At 41.6% G+C, this 21,008-nt stretch overlaps 1 protein-coding gene across 1 annotated transcript; it reads left to right on the forward strand.

Moving 5' to 3' along the window:
• The first annotated feature begins 274 nt into the window (after positions 1 to 274).
• SEC24A (SEC24 homolog A, COPII coat complex component) lies at positions 275 to 20,109 on the forward strand. The gene is made up of 23 exons (XM_042881521.1): positions 275 to 379; positions 5,274 to 5,789; positions 7,410 to 7,577; positions 8,287 to 8,364; positions 8,686 to 8,849; positions 9,415 to 9,587; positions 11,191 to 11,293; positions 12,015 to 12,141; positions 12,463 to 12,572; positions 12,938 to 13,050; positions 13,806 to 13,924; positions 14,509 to 14,564; positions 14,861 to 15,067; positions 15,259 to 15,379; positions 15,886 to 16,044; positions 16,265 to 16,438; positions 16,920 to 17,030; positions 17,253 to 17,428; positions 17,856 to 17,993; positions 18,337 to 18,441; positions 18,575 to 18,667; positions 19,184 to 19,287; positions 19,654 to 20,109. The coding sequence occupies exons 1-23, from the start codon at positions 307 to 309 to the stop codon at positions 19,766 to 19,768; spliced, it is 3,303 nt and encodes a 1,100-aa protein (XP_042737455.1). The 5' UTR covers positions 275 to 306; the 3' UTR covers positions 19,769 to 20,109.
• Positions 20,110 to 21,008: the final 899 nt, after the last annotated feature.

Below are 21,008 nucleotides of genomic sequence, written 5' to 3' on the forward strand. Positions count from 1 at the left end.
CGGACACGTCGCACGGCCCGTGGGGCGGGGCGTTCCCGCACGACGGCACCGCCGGGCCGGGCCCCGCCCACGGCCCGGCCTGCCCCGCCCCTCGGCTGTCCCTTTAAGAGGCCCCGTCCCGCCCACTTGCTGCAGCGCCGCCGCTTCCGGAAGTGCCACGTGTACGTAGTGCGCGTGCGCGGCCCCGTACTTCCGGTGTGCGGAAGCCCCGCCCCTTCTCGCAGCGCTGGGCCGGGCGCCGCCACTCGGGCGGCTCCGCTGAGCCTCTGTCCGACCCCGCCCGGCCCGGCCCGGCTCAGCGCCGCCATGGCTCAGCCGGCCCGGCCCGCCGCCGCTTATCGTAGCCAGAACGGCGCGGGCCAGCAGCCCTACAGCAACGGTGAGACGGGACGAAACGCTTGGGAGAGAAGCCGAGGCGGGGGGAGGCGGGTGCTGCTTCCGCCTCGAGGCCTTCGGGCGCCCGGCGCCTCCCTTGGTGCTGCCACGTCCCCGGGGCGCCGGGCGGCCCGCGATGAGGGTAGGCCCCAGGCAGCGGGGCTGGCGGCGGGGGGAACCGCGTCACGCAGCAGTGCGGGGCGGCCTCCGGTCGGGAAACGCGGAGCGGTGTGCGTTGCTTGCAGCGTCTCGGAGGGTCGTTATTGGGGCAAAGCGACCCTCTTCCCACTTCTTTTAGTGGTGTGAACATCCTTGTGGGCTGACGGGGAAATCTGTGTGTTAGCTAGGTGAAACGTGCTGCGTGCCGTGCTGCCTGTCTGCAGCTCCTCACGGGCAGTGGAGGGGCAGCGCTGAGCTCTGCCGTCTGGGGACGGCGGTGGGGCCCCAGGGAACGGCGTGGAGCTGCGACAGGGGAGGGGCGGCGGGCGGTTAGGGATGAGTCCTGCACCAGAGGGAGGTGGGCATGGAATGGGCTGCCCGCGGCAATGGGCATGGCCTCGAGCTGCTGGAGTTTGAGAAGCATTTGGATGACACAGCCATAGGGCTTGGTTTTTTTTGGTGGTCCTATTTAGGGCTGGGGGTTGGGCCTAGCGATCCATGTGGGTCTCTTCTAGCTCAAAATGTTCTGTTCTAAATGGTTTGTGTTAGTCATTACTTCAGGCCGTGTCCCCACCTGTGATAACACTGCAACAGCCAAGTGAGCCTGGCCCTTTGGAACCGAGCTGTACATGTGGCACAGCTTATTGCCCGGAGGAGGACCCTGCTGAGCTCAGGCAGTCACTCGCTCACTGTGTTTTATCTTGTCTGTCATGTAAAGCCAATATTGTCTTGTTCTGTACATCCTGATCTAGGAAAGCCTTGACTGCTTTCTTCTACTCAAAATACATCTTTTTGAAGCCAGATGCTGAAGGTGATACCAAATAGCTAGCTGACCTTCTGAGCTAGCAAGAAGGAAGCACAAAGGCAGCCTTGTCTCTGTTTGCTTTGCATGTGTGGAAATCTGTGCTGTTGGAAAGTGTTTTCTGACTTCATATGTACTTCCAGCATCCCCTGAACTTCATTCCTTAATTGGATGGTTATGTGTTTTAGTGGTTATGCTGCATCAAGACAATTAAGTTATAATGAGCTCTTTTGATTTTCCTGCTTTACAGCTGGGTAATTAAATGGTTTGACTTGTCACCCCCTTCTTCTTTCCCAGTGCTTATGACTTCTGAAAAGGCATCTTAAAAACAAGTGTATTGCAGCTCATAGGGTCAGCAGTGTGGGACGTGGATACATAAATCTGAAAAGAGAGCCTCTGTTCTGGAGAGTTTATAGTCTAGGCAGAGAATGTACAGAAAGAATGTTAACTAATGGAGTAACCAAGTGGGATGATTTACGTGTTGGCATCATTTTATATTTGATTTGTAGTCAGACTAAGCACACAGTACAAGTTGTTGCAAGGTAGTAGTAGCAGGAAGACACATTTCAGGCTAAAGCTGTATGAAAACCGAAGAGATGAAATCTAAAGTTGTGCAAACACAGGGTGGTAGAATTAATCAGTTACAGTATACAGATATATGTATAAAATATGTTGAGAAGGTGCTGTGATCCAAGGCTACCTCAGGAAAATACATTCTATAAAAGCAATCTAGAGAACGCTGTTACACCATTTACAATGGTCTGTGAGGAAAGAAAGCTGCCAGCAGAATGATGAACTGTAATAATGGCATCAGATCTTCTCTCAACCTGTTGCTCACCTTCCTGTTTGCAGGTAACTCCCAGAGCTCGCATGCTGGGCCTGACAGTGAATGGCTGTAGCAGCAGCACCCTACGCTGACCTGGAAATGGTTTGGCAGTGAGCATCGGGTTGCTTAGTAACAGCCTTCCTCCACTTCACTTGTGTTGTTGTTTTTTTTGTAGGATTGGTATTCTCTCTTCACTGAAAAGCAAATCGATAATCTGTAGCTCATAGGTCTGAAATGTAAGCAAGATGGAGAAATTCTTTTAGGATCTGTCGCTTGTCTTAGTTTCATATCCTGGCATGGTGCTTTGAGGCCACGCAGAGCTTCAAAAGCTTTTGGATTTGGCCTGCTCTTGGTTTGCTTGGAAGCAGTGGGTAAGGCCCTGTGGAATGGGGTGCTGCTGGGGGTCCTTGCCACGTGATGGAGTGTGTTCAGCCTTGCTCTCCCTGGGGCTGGAGATGCTGTGACTGGTGAGAGCAATGTGCTCGTTGGTGGGCCTGCAGAGAAGTGACACTGAGGTTCTGTATAGCAGAGAATGTGGCTCCCATAGCCTTCCATGCTCATTCTTTGCTTTTATAAAATTGTTGAGCAGCTATCATGTGTTTCAGTGCTGCTCCTGACCTCTTTGAAATTTCTTATGGTCTTGTCTGTGTAGAGTTGTCTTCCACTGTTAGACTGGGGGCCTCTCTTATGTTACTAACTCTTCTCTTGTATGCTGAGTGTTGGTGGCTTTGCTGTTTTGATTTAGATCTTCAGTCCACGCTGATTTCATTGTTGGCTTCATGGAGCAGTGCAGGAAAGAAGCAGCAGCCTATGGGGGAATTCCACTGGTGTAGGTTATTGAGGCTTTTCTTTGCACTTACGACTTCAGAAAGTAAAAACAGAAGTTGAAGTTTAGAATGCTGCTTCCAAAATCTAATTGATCACTAAGTGGCACAGAAAGATCAGGTCACTTGATGTTTGGGTTTCACCTCACTGTCATTGCTTTATCTTCAGTATTATCCCTCAAACAGGAAAAAAGAGAGCTAAATACTCTGATTCCTGACCAGGCTACCGACTCGTGCCCTAAGCTGAATAATCAAGCTATAAAATTAATTACTATTTGTTCTGTATCTTTTATGCAACATACTGCAATGTTATATCAATATACTGTGATATAGTCAGGGGCCTGGCATTACATAAGAAACCTTAGTCATTTGTACAGCTAGCAAGTTAAATTTACAATTCATTTTGTAAATCAGTTTTTGAAAACCCATCTGATATGCTGCAGGGTAATTTTCAAAGGTGAGTCAGAACTGTGGGAATTCTTATGTTTGCAAGCTTTTCGTTTGGACATCATTGATTTTAAAGCATTAGTAATTAATAAGATTTATGAGCAGCATTGCAAGGCCAGTGAGCTATAACTGGATTTCCTAACTGAATGGCAGATAGCTTATTGAGACTAATGGCTGGAGAATAATATGTGTGTGCTGTTCATGCACAAATAACAGGCAGAGCGAGGATGAGGTCAGCAGTGCTGTAGTAGAACCCCAGCTAAGCAGTTAGCATGGAGATGCAGTGTTCAGGGAGGTGACAGCTGTCTCTGAACTGCACCCTGGGGCTTTCTAGGGAATGAGGAGTTGTGTGGCAGTCGCAGTGTTCGTCCTCACTCAGGTATTTCTGTGTTGTTTAGCTTGTTTAACTGTCGTGTGTGCCTGAGTTCAAAGTTATGTCAACTTGGAAATGTGAACTTCCTCTGCTCTTAAAATGTAACTGGAAAGTTCTGGTAAGCAAAGGCAGCTAAGAAACCAGCTGTTATTTTGACATTAAATGAAACTCTGTGATTTCATACTGGTGGCAGCTGTTTCCGGTACCTGTATGCAAAATATATGTCTGTCTATGTGCTCATCTTCATAGCATGCTTTTGAAAATGTGTTGAATCTTGCTGTGGTTTCTGATCTAGAAGCTAAGTACTTTTATTTTTCTAGGCTCTTCTTTTTTTTTTTTTTTCCCCCCAAAAAATAATTTTGGAAATCTGTGAAGTAGTACAGGGTAGCAAAGAAGAATTGTACACCAAAATTACAGCGAGGATCTCTTTGGATTTCATGCTTATAACTGTGTATGTGGATTGTCTCTAACATTCAGACTGTGCTTAGGGGTGGAGTGCAGCAGGGTGGCTGGCTAACATAAATGATACAGCCTTGGAAAGTGCTTGGTGTGTTTGTGTACGTTGTGTCTAGCTGTGGCATGGGTTATCTATCCTTCTGCTGGAATGATTTTGCTTGGAAATGTTGCCCTTGCAACATTATTCTTGTGGCAGCAGTATGAACAACCTGCAGCATCATCCTTCTTGATGGTGCTCTTAATGTACTGGAAAGCTCACAGAACTGTCTGTGTTCCTGTGTTAGACAAATCTGGTGATGCTCTGCTGGTGCTGTTTGCTGTTTTGAGTTGATCACTTCAGGAAAAAATGGAAAAGATTACAGCTTAGTTCAGCTGTGGCACCCAGTAGATACGAAGCACTGTCAAGCTTTATTTTCTTGATGGGTGAATTATTTTTTGGTAAATTATCCTTCACTCCATGTTCCTGACCAGTTGGTTATGTGAGCTGTATGTGCATGAGAAGCTCTCACTAAAATTAGCTGCAGAACCTTTTGTGGATTAGCTCTGTCACTCGAGAAATAGCATGGGGACTTGAGCTGAACCTGTTTGCATCTTTGCTATAAGATGAGGTTTAAGTCAGTGCCAGTCCTTAAACTGGATGTAAGGACGGGTTCTGCTGCCACTGCTCCCTGGTGCCCCTGCCAGCTGTGTACAAACACATTGCCTCTGTGGCTGATGGCCTTCTGAGTGCTTCTGAAGGTGGAAATAGCCCTGTGTGAATTGCAGAGAGCATGGATTTTGTTCAGCCACTCGCTTTGTGAGCTGCACGGTTGTGAAGTCACTGTAAAATAATAATAATAATTAGAAAGATTGCAGCTGTTGATAACAAAATGCTATCAAAATTGGGACCCTTGTGTTACTTGTCTTTTGTGGCCTGGGGACTAATAAGAATCCAAGGAAGGAAAATTCCAGAGTCACGTCTTATTTTCAGAAGCAATATGCAATGCAGACTGAAAGGTTTTTTCCTTCTAGGTCCTGTTCAAAATCAAATGATGCGTTCATCAGATGCCCAGGGATACAGCCCATCACTTCCAGGACCGTACTCGCCTCAGACGCCATCAAAGGTTCCTCCACATCCATCTTCTGGACAGTATAACTACAGTGGCTCTCAGAATGTTTCTCAGTTCAACAGTTATCAAGGACCTGGGCAGACTCTCAATAGGCCACCAGCAGCACCTCCATCTGGCTCACCGGTGCAACAAACAGGTCCTGTGCCACAAGTGCTGCCACCTGCATTGCAAAACTCAGCTGCTATCTCATCTCCTGGTGGCTTTCCTCCTGCAGCTAGCCCGCCAATGCATCCCAACTGGCAGTACAGCCAGGCTCCTGTGAGCCACCCAGCTGCAGCTCAACCAAGCCATTCAGCTCCTGTGGCAGGGACAGGGCCTGCTCAGCCACCGCTGCTGCTATCAGGAAATCCTCCAGCAAGTTATCAGTATGCTGCTTCTCCAGGAGGTCCTTCGCTTCAGAACAGCTATATGAAGCCAGGTAATCATAACTTTCTGATAATGTTCTCTTAATTGACTGCTGGTGTCCACCTCTGTGTCCATTTTAAAAAATGATGTTGGTAATAAAATTCACTCTGTAGCAGCCTTTTGCTTAGGCTGTCAAAACAAATACTTGAAAAAATGCATATCATAAACATCAGGGTGGGTTCTTTAGATGAGCAATAGAAGTTTTTGTGCAGAAGTTGCATTTTGCCTGAGTGGCTGAAGCAGGTAACTTCTGTTCTGGGAAGCTGTGTGTGGGTAAGGCTGTTTCTGTTGCCTTTGGTTTTTTTCCTTGGAGTGTTGGAGTATTTGCATGCGTCAGTCACGTGAGGGCTTATGGACTTCCCAGATGAAAATTGGTTGCATTTAGTGTGCTTTTCTGCAGTTTAAAATCTCACTGGCTTTTCTGTGGACTGATTCTGAAAGTTCTCAGAATGGCCTCAGTAAGGATGAGACAACCAGCTTGAGCACAGCCTGGGAAGAAAACTGGGAAGCATTCTGTGTTGTTGAAATAGAGGGCAGCTGAAAGAAGAACTTCATCCCCACTTCAGATTTTACGACTGGATCAGAACTGTCAGTCTTTGGGAAGAATTCTGAAAGTGCAAGATACAAGAAGCTGGTCCTTCTGCAGCCTGCCTTCTGTTTTCTCCTCCTGTGTTTTGAGCTGTAAAGTTTTGATAATATTAAGTAACTTCGTAATGTAACTTTTAAGTGTTGTGGGAAACCCACCTTAATACTCAATTTTTACTTTGCCAAACTGTTGTTTGCTATTAGAGTATTTTTAATCAGCTTTCTGAGCATAACAGGAACCAAGCATAGAAATATTTTACGTGTTAAAGCGAATCCGATGAAATACTTTTTAGCTTCATTAAATGTTTTTCTTGATGCTGACTTCTTGATATATGCCTAGCTAATTGCATGACAGTTTATTGAAATAATATTTTGGAGTCAGTGCTTAAAATGGTAAGCAATGAGAAATCCTGGGAAATGGCTTATGAGAGAGAATTCTTATCTCCTTTGAATGGTGAATCTTCCCGAGCAATTTCCCTGGTAGCGTTCTGTGGAACGGTGCTCACTTTAAAATGAGTTTATCTGGTTGTGCTGATTATGCTCATCCTTCAAACCAAGATCTGCCAGCTGCCTGCCCAGCCTGTGGCAGCCTCTTACAGATGCAGAATCTGTACGTTGCTATTTTGCATCAGGTTATTGAAGTGGAAGGTGAGCTTCCTGTCAGAAGCAATCTGCATTAGGCTCTTCTAGTTTGTTATATGCTGTCTAATTTGGGGATGTACTAAAATTCATGATGTCCAGACTTTGTAATAGAAATCAGGATGCTTTCTGTACCTCTTAAAATTCTTACCAAGAACTGTGAAGAGAGGAGGAAAAAAAAATACCAAACAGAGACCCAAAAACTAAAGGATTGTGGTTAACAGCTACAGGAACACAGTTTATCAGGAGCATGGCAGAAAGAATCTGAAGTTGTAAAACCTGTGTGCATGTTAGGATTTATTTCATGCTGTGTATCATGTTAATGAGAGACGTATCTAGAGTTCGATCTGTGTGTTCTGAGTCTTCTGTTGCCTTCAGTTGGGTTGAACTAAAACTAATCTGTTTACAGGATCTGTACCTCCACCAGTGACTCAGCCTTTAACACCTCTCCACCCTCCCTCAAGGCCACCTTTGGGACCTCCTCCCGTTGGTGGTCCACCTCTAATTAGGCCATCCACAGTGACAGCAGGAGCACCTAACACACAATCTCTGCTACATTCAGCTACAAATCAAGAAGGTGAGAAACAATTTGCTCTTTTTTGTTGAATTTGGATTTGGCAGCTGTGCCCCATCCCTGCTGGTGTTCAAGGCCAGGCTGTGTGGAGCCCAGCACAGCTTGGTCTAGTTAGTTGGTGGCAACGAGCCCAGTTGTCCTTTGGGAGCACACTCGATTTCAAGGTTTTTATCTCAAGTGGAATTTGTGTGACCATATCAGAACTGCTGATGGTTTGTAAACAGTACTGGACTAAGTGTAAAAGTGAAGGGAGTTTGATGTTTCCATGTGCAATCGGTGGAAAAAGTAGTCAGGGAACTTGGTACCTAAATTCCAAGAGTCTTTGTGAACTGCAGCCAACATACAGAGCCTTCCTCTGATGAGAATGAGAAGTGCCCTGACAATTTCCCACTTATTAGCTTGGAATTTATGAAGTATGCCTAATGTAATGTTAGCAGATCATTCAGCCAGACATGTAGACCTTCACATGTTTTCCCTGAGAAAGCTTGTAGGTTTTTTCTGAATGTCCTTTGAGGTCATGTCAGCAGGGGAAGCAAGGAAGGATGTGAGAAATAGGACAAGATGTACGCTTAATCGAGTTTCGCCCTGAGTCAAAGGTAGATCAAAACTATGCTGATCTGCATATACATTCAGCAAAGAGAATTGCATCTCACTTACCTTGTTTCAACTTGTTTGTAACTTGTTAATTTTTGCTTGGACTCCTCCTTAATAGGTGATGCTACATCTGCTGCTGGCGATGGGTCTGCGGTCCAAAACAGCTATGATGCAATAGAAGGAGGTGGCCTCATGGGTAAGGTTTGGGAATTAAAAATCTTTGCCATTGAGTAATTTGTTTAAGAAGAGATTTGTTTGGAAAAGATGGAAGTTGAGGTGTTTAGGTACAGATGTCTACTTTATCTAATGTCTGACTTGAAACTAAAAGTGATTACTTGAGGCATTGACAGTTTGACATTGACATGTAAGAATTCTAAAGCAGTTAGCGTTGCAAAATTGATGGCACTTGTCACTTGTTTACACTTAAAAATTAAACAACAAAAAGTCCTTCTTTGATAATGAGTTGACCAACCTGCAGTTCAGCAGTTCATTTCAGGTATGTCTTTTCTGCCTCTAGCAACCCCACATCCTTCTGCACCTGCAAATCTGAAGATGAATAGAAATGTAGGCTATTCTTATCCTGCATTGCCACCAGGCTACCAAAATACTTCTCCACCTGGAGCACCAGGAGTGCAAGCATCTGCTTTGCAATATCCAGATGGATCAAAACATTTCCACCAGGTGAAGTTCTTGTTTTGTTTCATGTTACTAAGCCAATTCACTTGAATAAAGAATAAAGAAAAGTGTGGTGATCTGTGTTGTATCTCTGTGGGGTTATGGGTGACAGTTTGGTGTGCAGTTTGCTCAAGATGACAGACATAACCAGAAACTTATGCTTTTTTTGTTGTTTTGTTAGCAGTCTAGAAAAATGATGCTAGCTCTTTCTGAAGAGTCTTATTTTTAAATCTCCTTAGAACATCAGTCTTCAAAAATTATTAGTTTTCTAAGATGTCCTATAGGCATGCTTTTCATACCTCATGTCATATTGCTAGCTGAAGTATGTTTTTCCTGTGCTTTCAAACCAAACTGGCCAATACTTTTGCCAGCTTGGCTTCTGTATTCCAAGAGTTTTGTGGTATGCCTGTGGTAATTTTAACCTCTGTTATGTTACAAACCTAAGCAGCAGTAGCATTTCTAAACATAATACAATGACAGTAAACTCAAAATTTGAAAGAAAAATGTTTGCTTTTGAAGTGGACTGTTTCACCCAAATAATCAATGTTAACTTGTGAAATTTTGACTTTAGCCTCCCCTAGGCACTAATCACTTAAATGCATCTTTGGGTAGCCTGAGTTTACAGCAAGAGGGATTAAGACCTGTGAATCTTCTTCAAGAAAGAAATATTCTTCCTACAACCCTTCTCCAGGCTCCTGTCCCAAACTTGCATGAAGACATCCAGAAGCTCAACTGTAACCCAGAGTAAGATTATCCATTTGCTGTAACTCATCAAAAGAAATAAATCACTAGTTGTAAATGTAACTTAATATTTTTAACTTTGTGAGTTGAAAAAGATTGAAAGCAGGCTTCACTCTGTTAAGGTAAAGGTGGTAAGTGGTTAAAGCTCTGAAGTGAGGGAACAATGTAGAATGTATTTATTATACTTTTAAGTTCACTGATAACTGGTTTTTAGCCGTTGACATTGTGGTCTTCAAACTGTCCCCTAATTTCTCATGTCATAGTACAGCCAGTGCCATTGGTTCCCTTGGGTGTGGGATCAAAAACTGGGGTTTCTTTGTAAGCTACTTTTTTTTTTTCAGTTAGAGAAAAGATTTATATGTATTTTCTAGAAAAATGATCTGGGAGATGTTTGCTAAGGCCTTAAGAGACTGTCAAAATATGGTGCTTAAATGAGTAACATAGCATTAATTAACTAGTTGTGTTCTACTGCAGGTCTTTTGGAAGCATGTGTATCCAATTGCTGTTGCTTTTCGTTGGGAATCTAAAGATAATTTAATGGGATTCATTAGATAGTAACGAGGTGTTCCACAGATAGTGAAATCTGACAAATAGTTCTGACTTGTATTCCTTTCTCTGGATTCAAGATTGAGGCAGTTGCAGAGCTGACCATTTTCTGGTGCAGACATCAGAATTTTAATGGCCTGCTATCTTTGTTTTTGTCTAGGACAGTAACTCTGTCTTCAGATCTATAACAAGCATCTCATAACCCTCACAATCTTTGTCAGGGTTCTTAGCTGCTGCTAAGAGCATTTTCTAAGCCTCTGTCACCAGGAAATTGTGTAGAAAATACAAGTAAAAACATATTGCTTGCAAGGCAACTATAAATAGGTAGAGTGTAAAAACTTTGTGGTGTAGCTGGCAGTGAGTGTGATTGAGATCTTAAATAAGAGTTAACTTACTTGAGGGAGGTACATTAAGAAGTTTGTGAATGCAGAAACAGCTTACGTCTGTACTGAGAGCAACCATTTGAAACAATGGAGTAAATGGAATGTCAAACAAGAGTTTGTACTTGGAATAATCTCCCTGAGCAAACCAACCAAACCACGTACGACCAGGCCCTCCTGCTTTGCAAGCCTTTTCAAAGAGGTCAGGGAAGCAGCACCTTTGAGAAATGGCTCACAAACAGCCGTGCCAGGTTTGCACGAGTGTTGTGCACATCTGCCTTTGTGAAAACCACCAAGTTCTGGAGTTACAACTGTGCACTTGTTTGTTGTTTTAAACTTTGCTGGTTCAGATCGGTGCATAAGGCCATCTCAAAAAGGGGTTCAACTTTCTGCTTTGTGTATCAAGATTAGCTGCAACTTTGAGCATTGTTGGGCTAACCTTTGATTTGAATCACTAAAGTGGCAGCAGTGCTGCATAAAGAGTGTCTGTACAGTGTAATGAAAGAGCTCAAAATATACACTGTGACTAAAATGAAACAGTGACAGAGTTGGAGAGGGTATTTTATTTGGAAGTGGATGTTCACCATTATCAGCTCTGAAAAACGTGGAGGATGTTATGTTCCACTGAAATCATTTTATTATCTGAAAGTAATCAAAATAACCCTTTATCTTCTGTGTAGGTTGTTCCGCTGTACTCTGACTAACATTCCTCAAACTCAGGCCTTACTGAATAAAGCCAAGCTTCCTTTAGGGCTCCTGCTTCATCCCTTCAAAGACTTATCGGTATGACAAATATTTAGAACTTTGAATGCTGAAATATCACTGTAGTTGGCGAATGAATTGCAAAAGGAGGGCAGCTGTGTTGGCTAATCTTGGCATTTAAAATTTGTTTCGCTGTCATTTATCTGAGACTTTTTCTCCCTGCCACTTTTAAACTTTCAAGCCTCGATTCTTAACAAACAACAAGAGTGCCAAACCTCAGAAAAAAACAAGCTTAGAGGCAACACGTGTAAATACATGAAGATATAAGTAAATGTCACTGTTAGTTGGCTGTATTTTCTCAGGTGACAGTTGTTATTGGTTTTTTTTGTAATGTAGTTAAGCATTAACAAAGTGAAAGGGGTTTGACTGTCCTCCCTGAATACTTTGAATTTATCAGTGCATCTTCTCAATGTTGCTGTTTTCCACAAGTGAAGGAATTTTGCCGGATATGGTGGTGTTGATTCTGATGTTTGTTCTGTATTTGCTGTAGATCTTGATCTTACACCATCAGTGTGAAATTAAGGACTGTAGAGGCTTGAAGGGGGAGAATATGCAGCCAAAAAAAAACATTAGAGCTAGGTTCCAACCAGTATTATTGTTAAGGAACCTTGTGCAGGTGCTTCATGGGTTCAGAAATGGGCAGAAGTATGCTTTGAGTGGCCAGGAACTGCAGTGTAGATGATTGCCATAGATGAAGGGCTGTAGTGTTGATGTTTTAAAATAGGAAGCTTTTCTTTTCCAGCAATTGCCAGTGGTTACTTCAAGTACTATTGTGAGATGTCGTTCCTGCCGGACATACATTAATCCTTTTGTCAGCTTTCTAGACCAAAGGAGATGGAAATGCAACTTGTGCTATAGAGTGAACGATGGTAGGTTTAAATTTTATTTGTTTTAAACTGCTGTGGTTGAGCTTTCATACCTCATCCTTTGATGCCATCACAGTTTTGGCCCTCTCAGTGTTATTGGCTCATCTGTTGTGCTCTGTGGACATGAGAAATGTTCTCCACCAGCAAAGACTCTGAGTCTTTGGTGGTGGTCTTCCATGGTACCCTTGCAGCTGACAAAGTTGCTGCCACATCTAATCCAGTGCTACAAGTAGCATTGCACAATGAGCTCAAAAGAGCTGAATTTTAAATTGTAGCACAACTAATGCTATTGTGGACTAGTAATGTGTTAATTTATTTGCACAGTTCCTGAAGAATTCATGTATAATCCTGTGACAAGAGTTTATGGGGAACCTCATAAAAGACCCGAAGTCCAGAACGCTACGATTGAATTTATGGCTCCATCTGAATACATGGTGAGATTTTACTTTGACTTATTCTCTCCCTTTGTTTTATTTCCACAGGGAAGTCAGGAAAAAAAATCCTCTTTATAGAGGATGCTTTCCATTTCATTACAGCAGCTACTGCTGCTTGAAGTACATCTAAGAAGCCTTGGGTGTTACTTCAAATAGGTTGTCTTTTATGAACATTTATGATCTTAGTGTTCTCTATTTAGAACATGTGGGTGTTTGTGGGCATTTTGAAAGGAAACCACAATTACAGAGTTACCAAATAAGTGAAATGTATTTAGAAGTTTTGACATCATTTGTATTTGCAGTGGAATTATCACAGCCTAATAAAAATCACCTTGAAAATCAAAGGTAATATTTTCTTCATTTAGTTACGTCCACCTCAGCCACCTGTGTACCTCTTTGTATTTGATGTCTCTCATAATGCAATAGAGACAGGATACTTGAATACAGTCTGCAAGACTTTGTTGGACAATCTTGACTTGTAAGTAATATTTTTGTTCTTAATGTCCTCTTTTCCTCGTGGAACCTGATAGACATTAACATGGCACTGCTTTCTGCCCAGCAGTTTCTTGCATTTCTGTTCCTGTCACAGCTGCACCAGTATATAAAGCAACACTGAGGTGCATTTCTTCATTTCCTATCTGCTGTCAATCCCAGAAAAGAGTACATGTATTAATGATGTCTTTTCAATTGTACTTTGTAAAAGCTAAAATATAGATATGTATCCATCCTTCTACTTGACTAGCATTGGAAAATACTGAAAGCTGACTCAGAATTATTCAGGTGTTGTTCCTTTCTGGAAGGAACCATTGGATTGCCATTGCAGACTTCTAAAGGGGGCTACAATTTAAGTCTTCAAAGTCCAGTGTTAAGTAGGACAATTGTCTTAGCACAGCATGCTCTTATGGCTTCTCTTCTGGAAGGCTAGATTCTAGAATAAGGTTTTAATTGAAATGAGAAAAACAAAACAAGCACTTATTGCTGTGTTTGGAACCACAGACTTTTTTTTTCTAAGTGTTATTAATCCATTTTTATTACTCGCCTTAAAAGTCTTGAATGTCTGCTAGGTGATTCTACTACAAGCTCCTGTTTTTAATCTGATGTGACTGAAGTGTTTGCAGTATAGCTGTTAAGCTACTTGCTAGCATCCTTAGACAGGTACAGCGAATGTATTTAAAAAAGCCTTGCAGAAATGAAATTTCATCTTACTGAACACCATCTGTCTGACTCTTTTAGGCTTCCTGGGAACACGAGAACAAAAATAGGCTTCATAACATTTGACAGCACGATCCATTTCTACAGTCTTCAGGAAGGTCTCTCTCAGCCTCAGATGCTTATAGTTTCAGATATTGAAGGTATGCAGTAATAGCTTTAGTGTGTATTAATGGCTGTTGCTTTTGATAGCCCTTTGAAAAAAGCATATGTGTGGTGAGTGTTGGCAGACCAGTCATTATCCTCTCTGTTAATGGCTGTGGAGGAAGGTTTCTTGCCAAAGCTCTGAATGTCTGAGCAAGTTGTGGCTGTTTGTGACTTAAACATGAGAACAGCCTTCCCAACATGTAGCTTTGTTTGTGTAGCTACCTAAATTTCTGTTATGATCAAAACTGAATTGGTACAAATTCTCAGTGACTGTTTAGTGATGTTCTGCTTATATTCTCAAAGCGCTTTTTACTCAGGTTAAGGAGCAGAAGCACTCTTGAAAATGTTCCTGTGCATTTTTATTTAATAGATTTTTCTATCCTTCAATGCTTTCAGCTGTTATTTTGAAGTGGCAGTGTAGCCACAGCTATGCTTATCAGGGGAAAAAGGTTAATGTTTGTATGGATTTACGCAATGATGCAGTTTGTTTTTCTAATAGGGATAATGGTTGGGAAATAAAACTTGGGGAAGCCTGTTCTGTTTCATTAAGAAACAATTAACACTTTTTTTTTTCTTCCAGATGTATTTATACCAATGCCAGAAAACCTATTAGTAAATTTAAATGAAAATAAAGAGGTAAGAGCTGCGTTAGGTGGAAAATGACACGCATGTAATGAGATGTGCTTGACAGTTCATGGTTTCATTTAGTGCTCTTTAATGTCTGAAGTTTTAATGTCAAGTTTGAAGTCTTCTGACTTCTGCTTGGCTTTAAACATTTAACAATCTAAAGCAAGACAATAGTTTACTTTTGCTGGGATTTATCTACTGCTATAATACTGGAAGTGTTAATACATATTTATGACTCAGTAATAAACTTGATAAAGAAGAAAACTCCTAAGACTTTTGTCTTAATTTTATTTTCTAACTTGCAGCTAATTCAAGATCTACTGAAGAGCTTGCCACAGATGTTTACCAAGTCCCTGGAAACTCAGAGTGCTCTTGGGCCTGCATTGCAGGCAGCCTTTAAACTGATGTCCCCTACTGGAGGTAGAATCTCTGTCTTCCAGACACAGCTTCCATCTGTGGGAATGGGAGCACTGAAATCTCGAGAAGAGCCAAACCAAAGAGCAACTGCAAAGGTTAGGAAAGCTAAAAAGGTTAAGAGAACTGATAGCCCTGTTCTGTATGTACGTATGGCTCTTGAGTTGCCTGTTTTTTAAAGATGCTACTGAAATAGTGATAAAAGATTAATTTTAGTGCCCTGAAAATAAGCAGTAAATATATTAATCTTATTTCCTTTGTGTCTTGTAATACTCCCTTGTGCTAACAGGACATACACCTGACACCATCAACTGATTTCTACAAGAAGTTGGCCTTAGACTGCTCAGGACAACAGGTCGCAGTGGATTTGTTTCTTCTTAGTGGACAGTATTCTGACTTGGCTTCTCTAGGTGAGCTGTATGAAGTTGTGATGTGACAGGTAACTCCAGGGGTTCTGTGTTGAAGATTAGCATTCAGTGTGTGAAGAAGTCTTGCGTGTCAGGATGCAAATTCATCCTTGATGAGCAGGAGCACTGTGAACAGAATGCAGTGTTTCAGTCTTTCCTTGATCTAGCATCCATGTTGACCCTTACTGAGTGGATTTCTGTGATCCTGGTTGAAATGTTCCTTTTCTGCTTTCTACCACCAGTGTAAGACTATTGTTGGAATAGGCTTTTAATATTTTTTTTCTCCATGTAACCAAACTTTGAAGTGACAGAGTACCTGTAATTTCAGGCCATGCCTATATCCATAATTGAATATATAGCTGAATCTGTGTGCGTGTTGCTGACTGTGTAACAAAGCTTTTTTCACATGTGAACAGTGTAGTAATTAAAGGAAATATCACATTCCTCTGGTATATTTAAAAACATAGCAGCAGCTGTAGATGCTCTGACACTGTATCCTTTTGTTTCAGGTTGTATATCAAGATATTCTGCAGGTAGTGTCTATTACTACCAGTCTTATCATCACAAACACAACCCTGTCCAGGTGGAGAAATTGCAGAAGGAGTTGAAAAGATATCTAACTAGGAAGATTGGATTTGAAGCTGTCATGAGGATAAGATGCACCAAAGGTTTGTATGTGTTTATTTGGGGGCAGGAGCAAATGGTGGGGGGGGGAGGAGCAGGCAGTATTCACTGTTGTTTGGGAATGATTGATTGGTGTTTTGACCTAATACAAACTTAAATGGTTAGTTAAGAGCCATCTAACAGTGATGTTGTATTTGTGAATGGTGTCTGTGTTTCACATCTGGTTATAAATAAAATTGATTCAACCTAATGCTTATCTTTTAGGCCTTTCCATTCACACCTTCCATGGGAACTTCTTTGTGCGATCCACAGACTTGTTGTCCTTGCCCAATGTAAACCCAGATGCAGGATATGCTGTGCAAATGTCAGTAGAAGAAAGCCTTACTGATATGCAGGTTGTTTCTTTTCAGTCAGCTCTCCTGTACACATCTAGCAAAGGTAAGATATCTATATTCTGTGAGCTGAAACTCCTTACATTCAGGTATAATATTCAGTGAAGTCATTTTGGTTGGTTATAAGCTATAATTCAGTTGCAGTGACTTAAGCAAAATATTTTACCTATGTCAACAGTTGTGATGTTCTTGCATGTTGGTGTTACTGCTTCTTCCAGACCACAAAGTTTCCTGAGGAACCTGCCCTGGTTTGTGAATAGGTTAATCCTAAAAACTGAACAGTTTATAAAAGCTGCTGAAAAGAATCTCTTTCCCTGTTTGTATGATAAACAAAATTGAATCTTAGTATTTTTTTTGCCTGTTTGGTTAAACACAGATCAGCTGGTAGTGTTAATGGGGAAATTATCCAAGTGATTCAAGTATGTAAGTGTAAAAGTTACTGAATAATTAGTAGCTCTTCTCTAATTACTTCAAAAAACAGAAGTTTTTGGAGTATTTGGACTCTCCAGCTCTTAATTTTCTTACAGGTGAGAGGAGGATTCGTGTCCACACGATGTGCTTACCTGTTGTAACAACACTGAGTGATGTCTACCTGGGGGCAGATGTACAAGCTATCACTGGGCTGTTAGCCAATATGGGTAAGCACGATAAGAGCTTGTTTGGATGTATGTGGATGGCATCCCTAAAGCTTCCAGCAGTAATGCTCTGGGCGATGGTAGTAAAAGGAGTGATTCTCTCTGTTTTTAACGCTTGGCCCAGGTGAAGCATCAGCCCAGTTGTATGTAATCACCTGGACGTAGTCTGGTGTATTGTCATGAAGGTGGAGAAGGTTTTAAACAAAAAATGTTTATTTTTTTAAGCTGTGGATCGATCAGTTTCTGCTACTTTGAGTGACGCTCGCGACGCTTTGGTCAATGCTGTGATAGATTCTCTGTCTGCTTACCGCTCGTCAGTGCTGAGCATTCAGCAGCCTGGTCTCATGGCCCCCAGTTCGCTACGGCTCTTCCCACTTTATGTGCTGGCACTCTTAAAACAGGTAAGAGATAAAAGGAGGCTGTGCCAGGGGAGGATAACTGTCTGTGCTTAGCACGACAGCCTGAAGGAAAAGAGCGTGTCATCAATGTACAAAATAGCATCTGTCTTCTTCCAGTGCTTTCACAGGACTCAAAATTGAGAAGCTGTTTGACTTGGATTCCTTAGTAAAACCAGTCTGATATTTGTCAGAATACTGAGATATCTTAGAGATTGTCAGTGTTCTTGTACAAATAAAATTCTCTCAAGATAGAAGTTCAATTTATCTGCTCCCCCAGAACTTGGTGACTAGAAAGGTCAGTGTAGAATGAAGCCTGTTGATTGTCTCTTAGGCCTGAGTAGATAATGCATGCTCGGACAGGTGGTGAATGTAGTTCTTTGTCTTGGAGTCTGTTATGGTCTTTAATGGTCAAATGTCTGATTGTTTGCAGAAAGCATTTCAAACTGGGACAAATGCACGTCTAGATGAACGCATCTTTAGCATGTGTCAAGTGAAAAACCAGCCTCTTGTTTACCTCATGCTTATGACACACCCCTGTTTGTACAGAGTTGATAATCTCACAGATGAGGTGAGCACTTGCATTGTTACATGGCCTGTTTGTGCTGGTCCCATAGGCTTGAACTATGTGAAGTTGAAAGAAAATTCTGTTGATGCTCTCCACATTTAAGCTACAGAGCTCAAATGCAGTGTTTCACATCTTCCCAGTAGTTGCATGTAGAACTGATGAAGATGACCATGAAGCACACCTCAAAATATTAAGAAGTTTAGTAGTAATTCATGTACTTGAAATGTAATTGGAACTATGCAGTCTAACTTCAATATTCAATATAATACACCCTTTTCTTATTTAACCTTCTGTTCTTGTGCCTGTGTCAGTGCATGGAGATGTGAACTGTGTTCTTCCTTTTTAGGGAGCTCTCAACATCAATGACAGAACCATACCTCAGCCACCCATTCTGCAGCTATCAGTGGAGAAACTGAGTAGGGAAGGTGCCTACCTTATGGATGCTGGCTCTGTAAGTTGTGGTGCTGATTTTATGTAGTATTCCAATTTACATTAACTTGCTGTTCTTGCTGAGAACTCAAAATGTGTGGAAGGTTGCTGAGGTGTAGTTTCTCATTAGATGATTGTTATTGTTTACCTCTCAGGTGATGTTTCTGTGGATTGGGAAGAACTGTGGGCAGATCTTTATCAGCCAAGTCCTTGGAGTTCCAAATTATGGGTCAATTCCACAGAACATGGTATGTGCTGGCTTTGGTGTATGCTATCTGCATGGGCATTAGAATGCTGTATTCAAATATTAGCCCTCCAGTTAGTGGTCACTATAAACCTGGATCCAAGAGGAAAAAAATAATTTGTTGGCTCTTGAAACTCTTGGAGTTTCTCCAGACAAAAAAATGTAAATCTTCCCATGTAAGGACATGAAGTACAGGTTAGCAGTGATGAAGTTTATCAGAACTCAACCTACTACAAATGTTTGGAAATATCAGACTCAGAGATTCAGTGGGAAATTGTTCTGCCTGCAGTAAAACAACTATTGGCAATCACTCGGTCATGACATTGTTGTAGTCAATTGCAGGTGTAGTTTCTGTGTCCTTCACTGCTTCAAGCCCTTTCAAAAGGGATCAGAGTAAAGCTATTCATCACAATGTGTGTCTGGGGCTTCTTTGTACCTGAGTTGGGCTATTTTAGGTGTTGCATTTGCTGCTTTCCTGAAAAATATAATGTATGTATTAATGTTACTCTTTACACCTTAGACTCATCTCCCAGAGCTTGAAACTGCAGAATCCATCAGAACAATAGCTTTTATTTCTTGGCTGCGAGAACAGAGACCTTTCTTTCCTATCCTATATGTAATAAAGTAAGTGTTTTTAAGAACCTTTGGGACCTTTTACTACACGTAGTTGGACACTGTGTACTGTACTTTCTTAATACAAGTTTTATCAGTTTAAATGCTGTACTTAACAGCAGGTGTGAGTTGTCTTTGATTTGGAACTTCTGCAGACTAAGACAGTCAAAATGTCGTAGATGAATCTTGTTTGTCAGATAACAAAATGAATTCTGAGGAGTGTATTTGTTGGGGTTATTCACAAGGGCTACTTGAGATCTTTCATATGTTCTTGAGCTCTGGAAATATCTTGAACTTGATCTGTAATGTTCTGAATGTGTAGCACTGAAGATTCTGGTGAGTATTTATTTTACTCAAGCACTTATTTTTATTTTGAAGGGATGACAGCCCATTGAAATCAAGTTTTCTGCAGAATATGATTGAAGACAGAACTGAATCAGCCTTATCATACTATGAGTTCCTCCTTCACATACAGCAGCAAGTAAATAAATGAAACACTAGCCTTTGGCTCACTGGAAGGGAAGATTTTTGCAGTAAAGGACACTTGTGCTTGTAATACCTTCATGAAATGTGTGGCCTGAGGCAGTCGATGAGAGGTTCTCACTGTGATTTCAACGAACTAAAGCAAATAAAGGACCACATCTGAGAATCAAATGTGCAACTACATATTGTACCTTAAAAATCAAACGATTGGAACTGGTTGAGCACCTTTAATTTGCTGCAAATCATGTTTTTACTGTAAGTAGTTGCAGCATGAAGTACATCCACAAAGGCAATACTGAAAAGGTGAAAGACGTTTTGTAAAATAAAGAGTTCTTTGTTGTTCAAAATGTATATTTCTGTAACTCTTTGCTTTTTTTTTTTTTTGCTGCTAGATATAAAACCTCACAAAACTGATCATGATTTGCAGGGAAATTCTCTGTAAGTGCATCCAGTGATCACAGAGCATCTCCGTGTTCAGCTTAGGAATGCTTAAAGTAGCAATGAAGCAACTGTTCATTGTGAAACGAACAAATACTTTATTAAACATAGAATCCAGTGTTGGGAATGGATTATGGCTGATAGGACTCGAGGTAAGCTGAACCTGGACAAGATGGCTTAATTTATGGAAGCTTTTAGTAAGTCAGTATTCAAATTTAAGAAAACAACCAAGGAGAAGCAAGCCCTCCTCAGATGAGATGCATTAAAGTCAGTGACTGAGTGAGCAGCAGAAGTAGATTTCAGTAGCTTTGTTTTTCTTTAGTAAAATGAATAGTTTCAGTTATTGAATGGTGTGGGAGTGGAAGGTCAAGTAAGGTTATCTCTGACTTTTTATTTAAGATACATTGTGCTCCTGTTTACATGAACTGAATGTTAGGCCCCTAAAATTCGGTGTGCTTCTGAAATGTTTGTATGATGGCACTTAGAACACAGTGTTTTGAGACCACATCCAACATTCTGACACTAAAATTGGAGAACTTTTTCCAAAGACAAGAGCATTATATTTGAAGATCTGCTCATGGCTCGAGACACGCTTGAAGTTTCCAAAACTTCTTTACTGCGCTGCTTAATGAGCCTAGATCCAAAGCCAGCGTGCACCCAATGGAAGCTTTACATGTGCTCTCAGATCCCTGCCAGAGCTCCAGGTGGAAGCTGACACCGGGCTTGAAGTGAAAACTTATGTATGAAAAACATTTCATTTTATAGTAGCATATTAATAACTTTTGGAGATCTGACAGCAACATCAGGAGTAT

Source organism: Lagopus leucura, unplaced genomic scaffold (assembly GCF_019238085.1).
Source record: "Lagopus leucura isolate 7727_CA_CO unplaced genomic scaffold, USGS_WTPT01 Super-Scaffold_100030, whole genome shotgun sequence".
Lineage (NCBI taxonomy): Eukaryota > Metazoa > Chordata > Aves > Galliformes > Phasianidae > Lagopus > Lagopus leucura.

Bases quoted from the DNA above. Each gene is read 5' to 3' on its own strand.
- SEC24A (XM_042881521.1), top strand. From the start codon at position 307: ATGGCTCAGCCGGCCCGGCCCGCCGCCGCTTATCGTAGCCAGAACGGC. The intron at 7,578-8,286 runs GTGAGAAACAAT...CCTCCTTAATAG, and splicing joins TTCAGCTACAAATCAAGAAG to GTGATGCTACATCTGCTGCT. The intron at 14,565-14,860 runs GTAAGAGCTGCG...TCTAACTTGCAG, and splicing joins ATTTAAATGAAAATAAAGAG to CTAATTCAAGATCTACTGAA.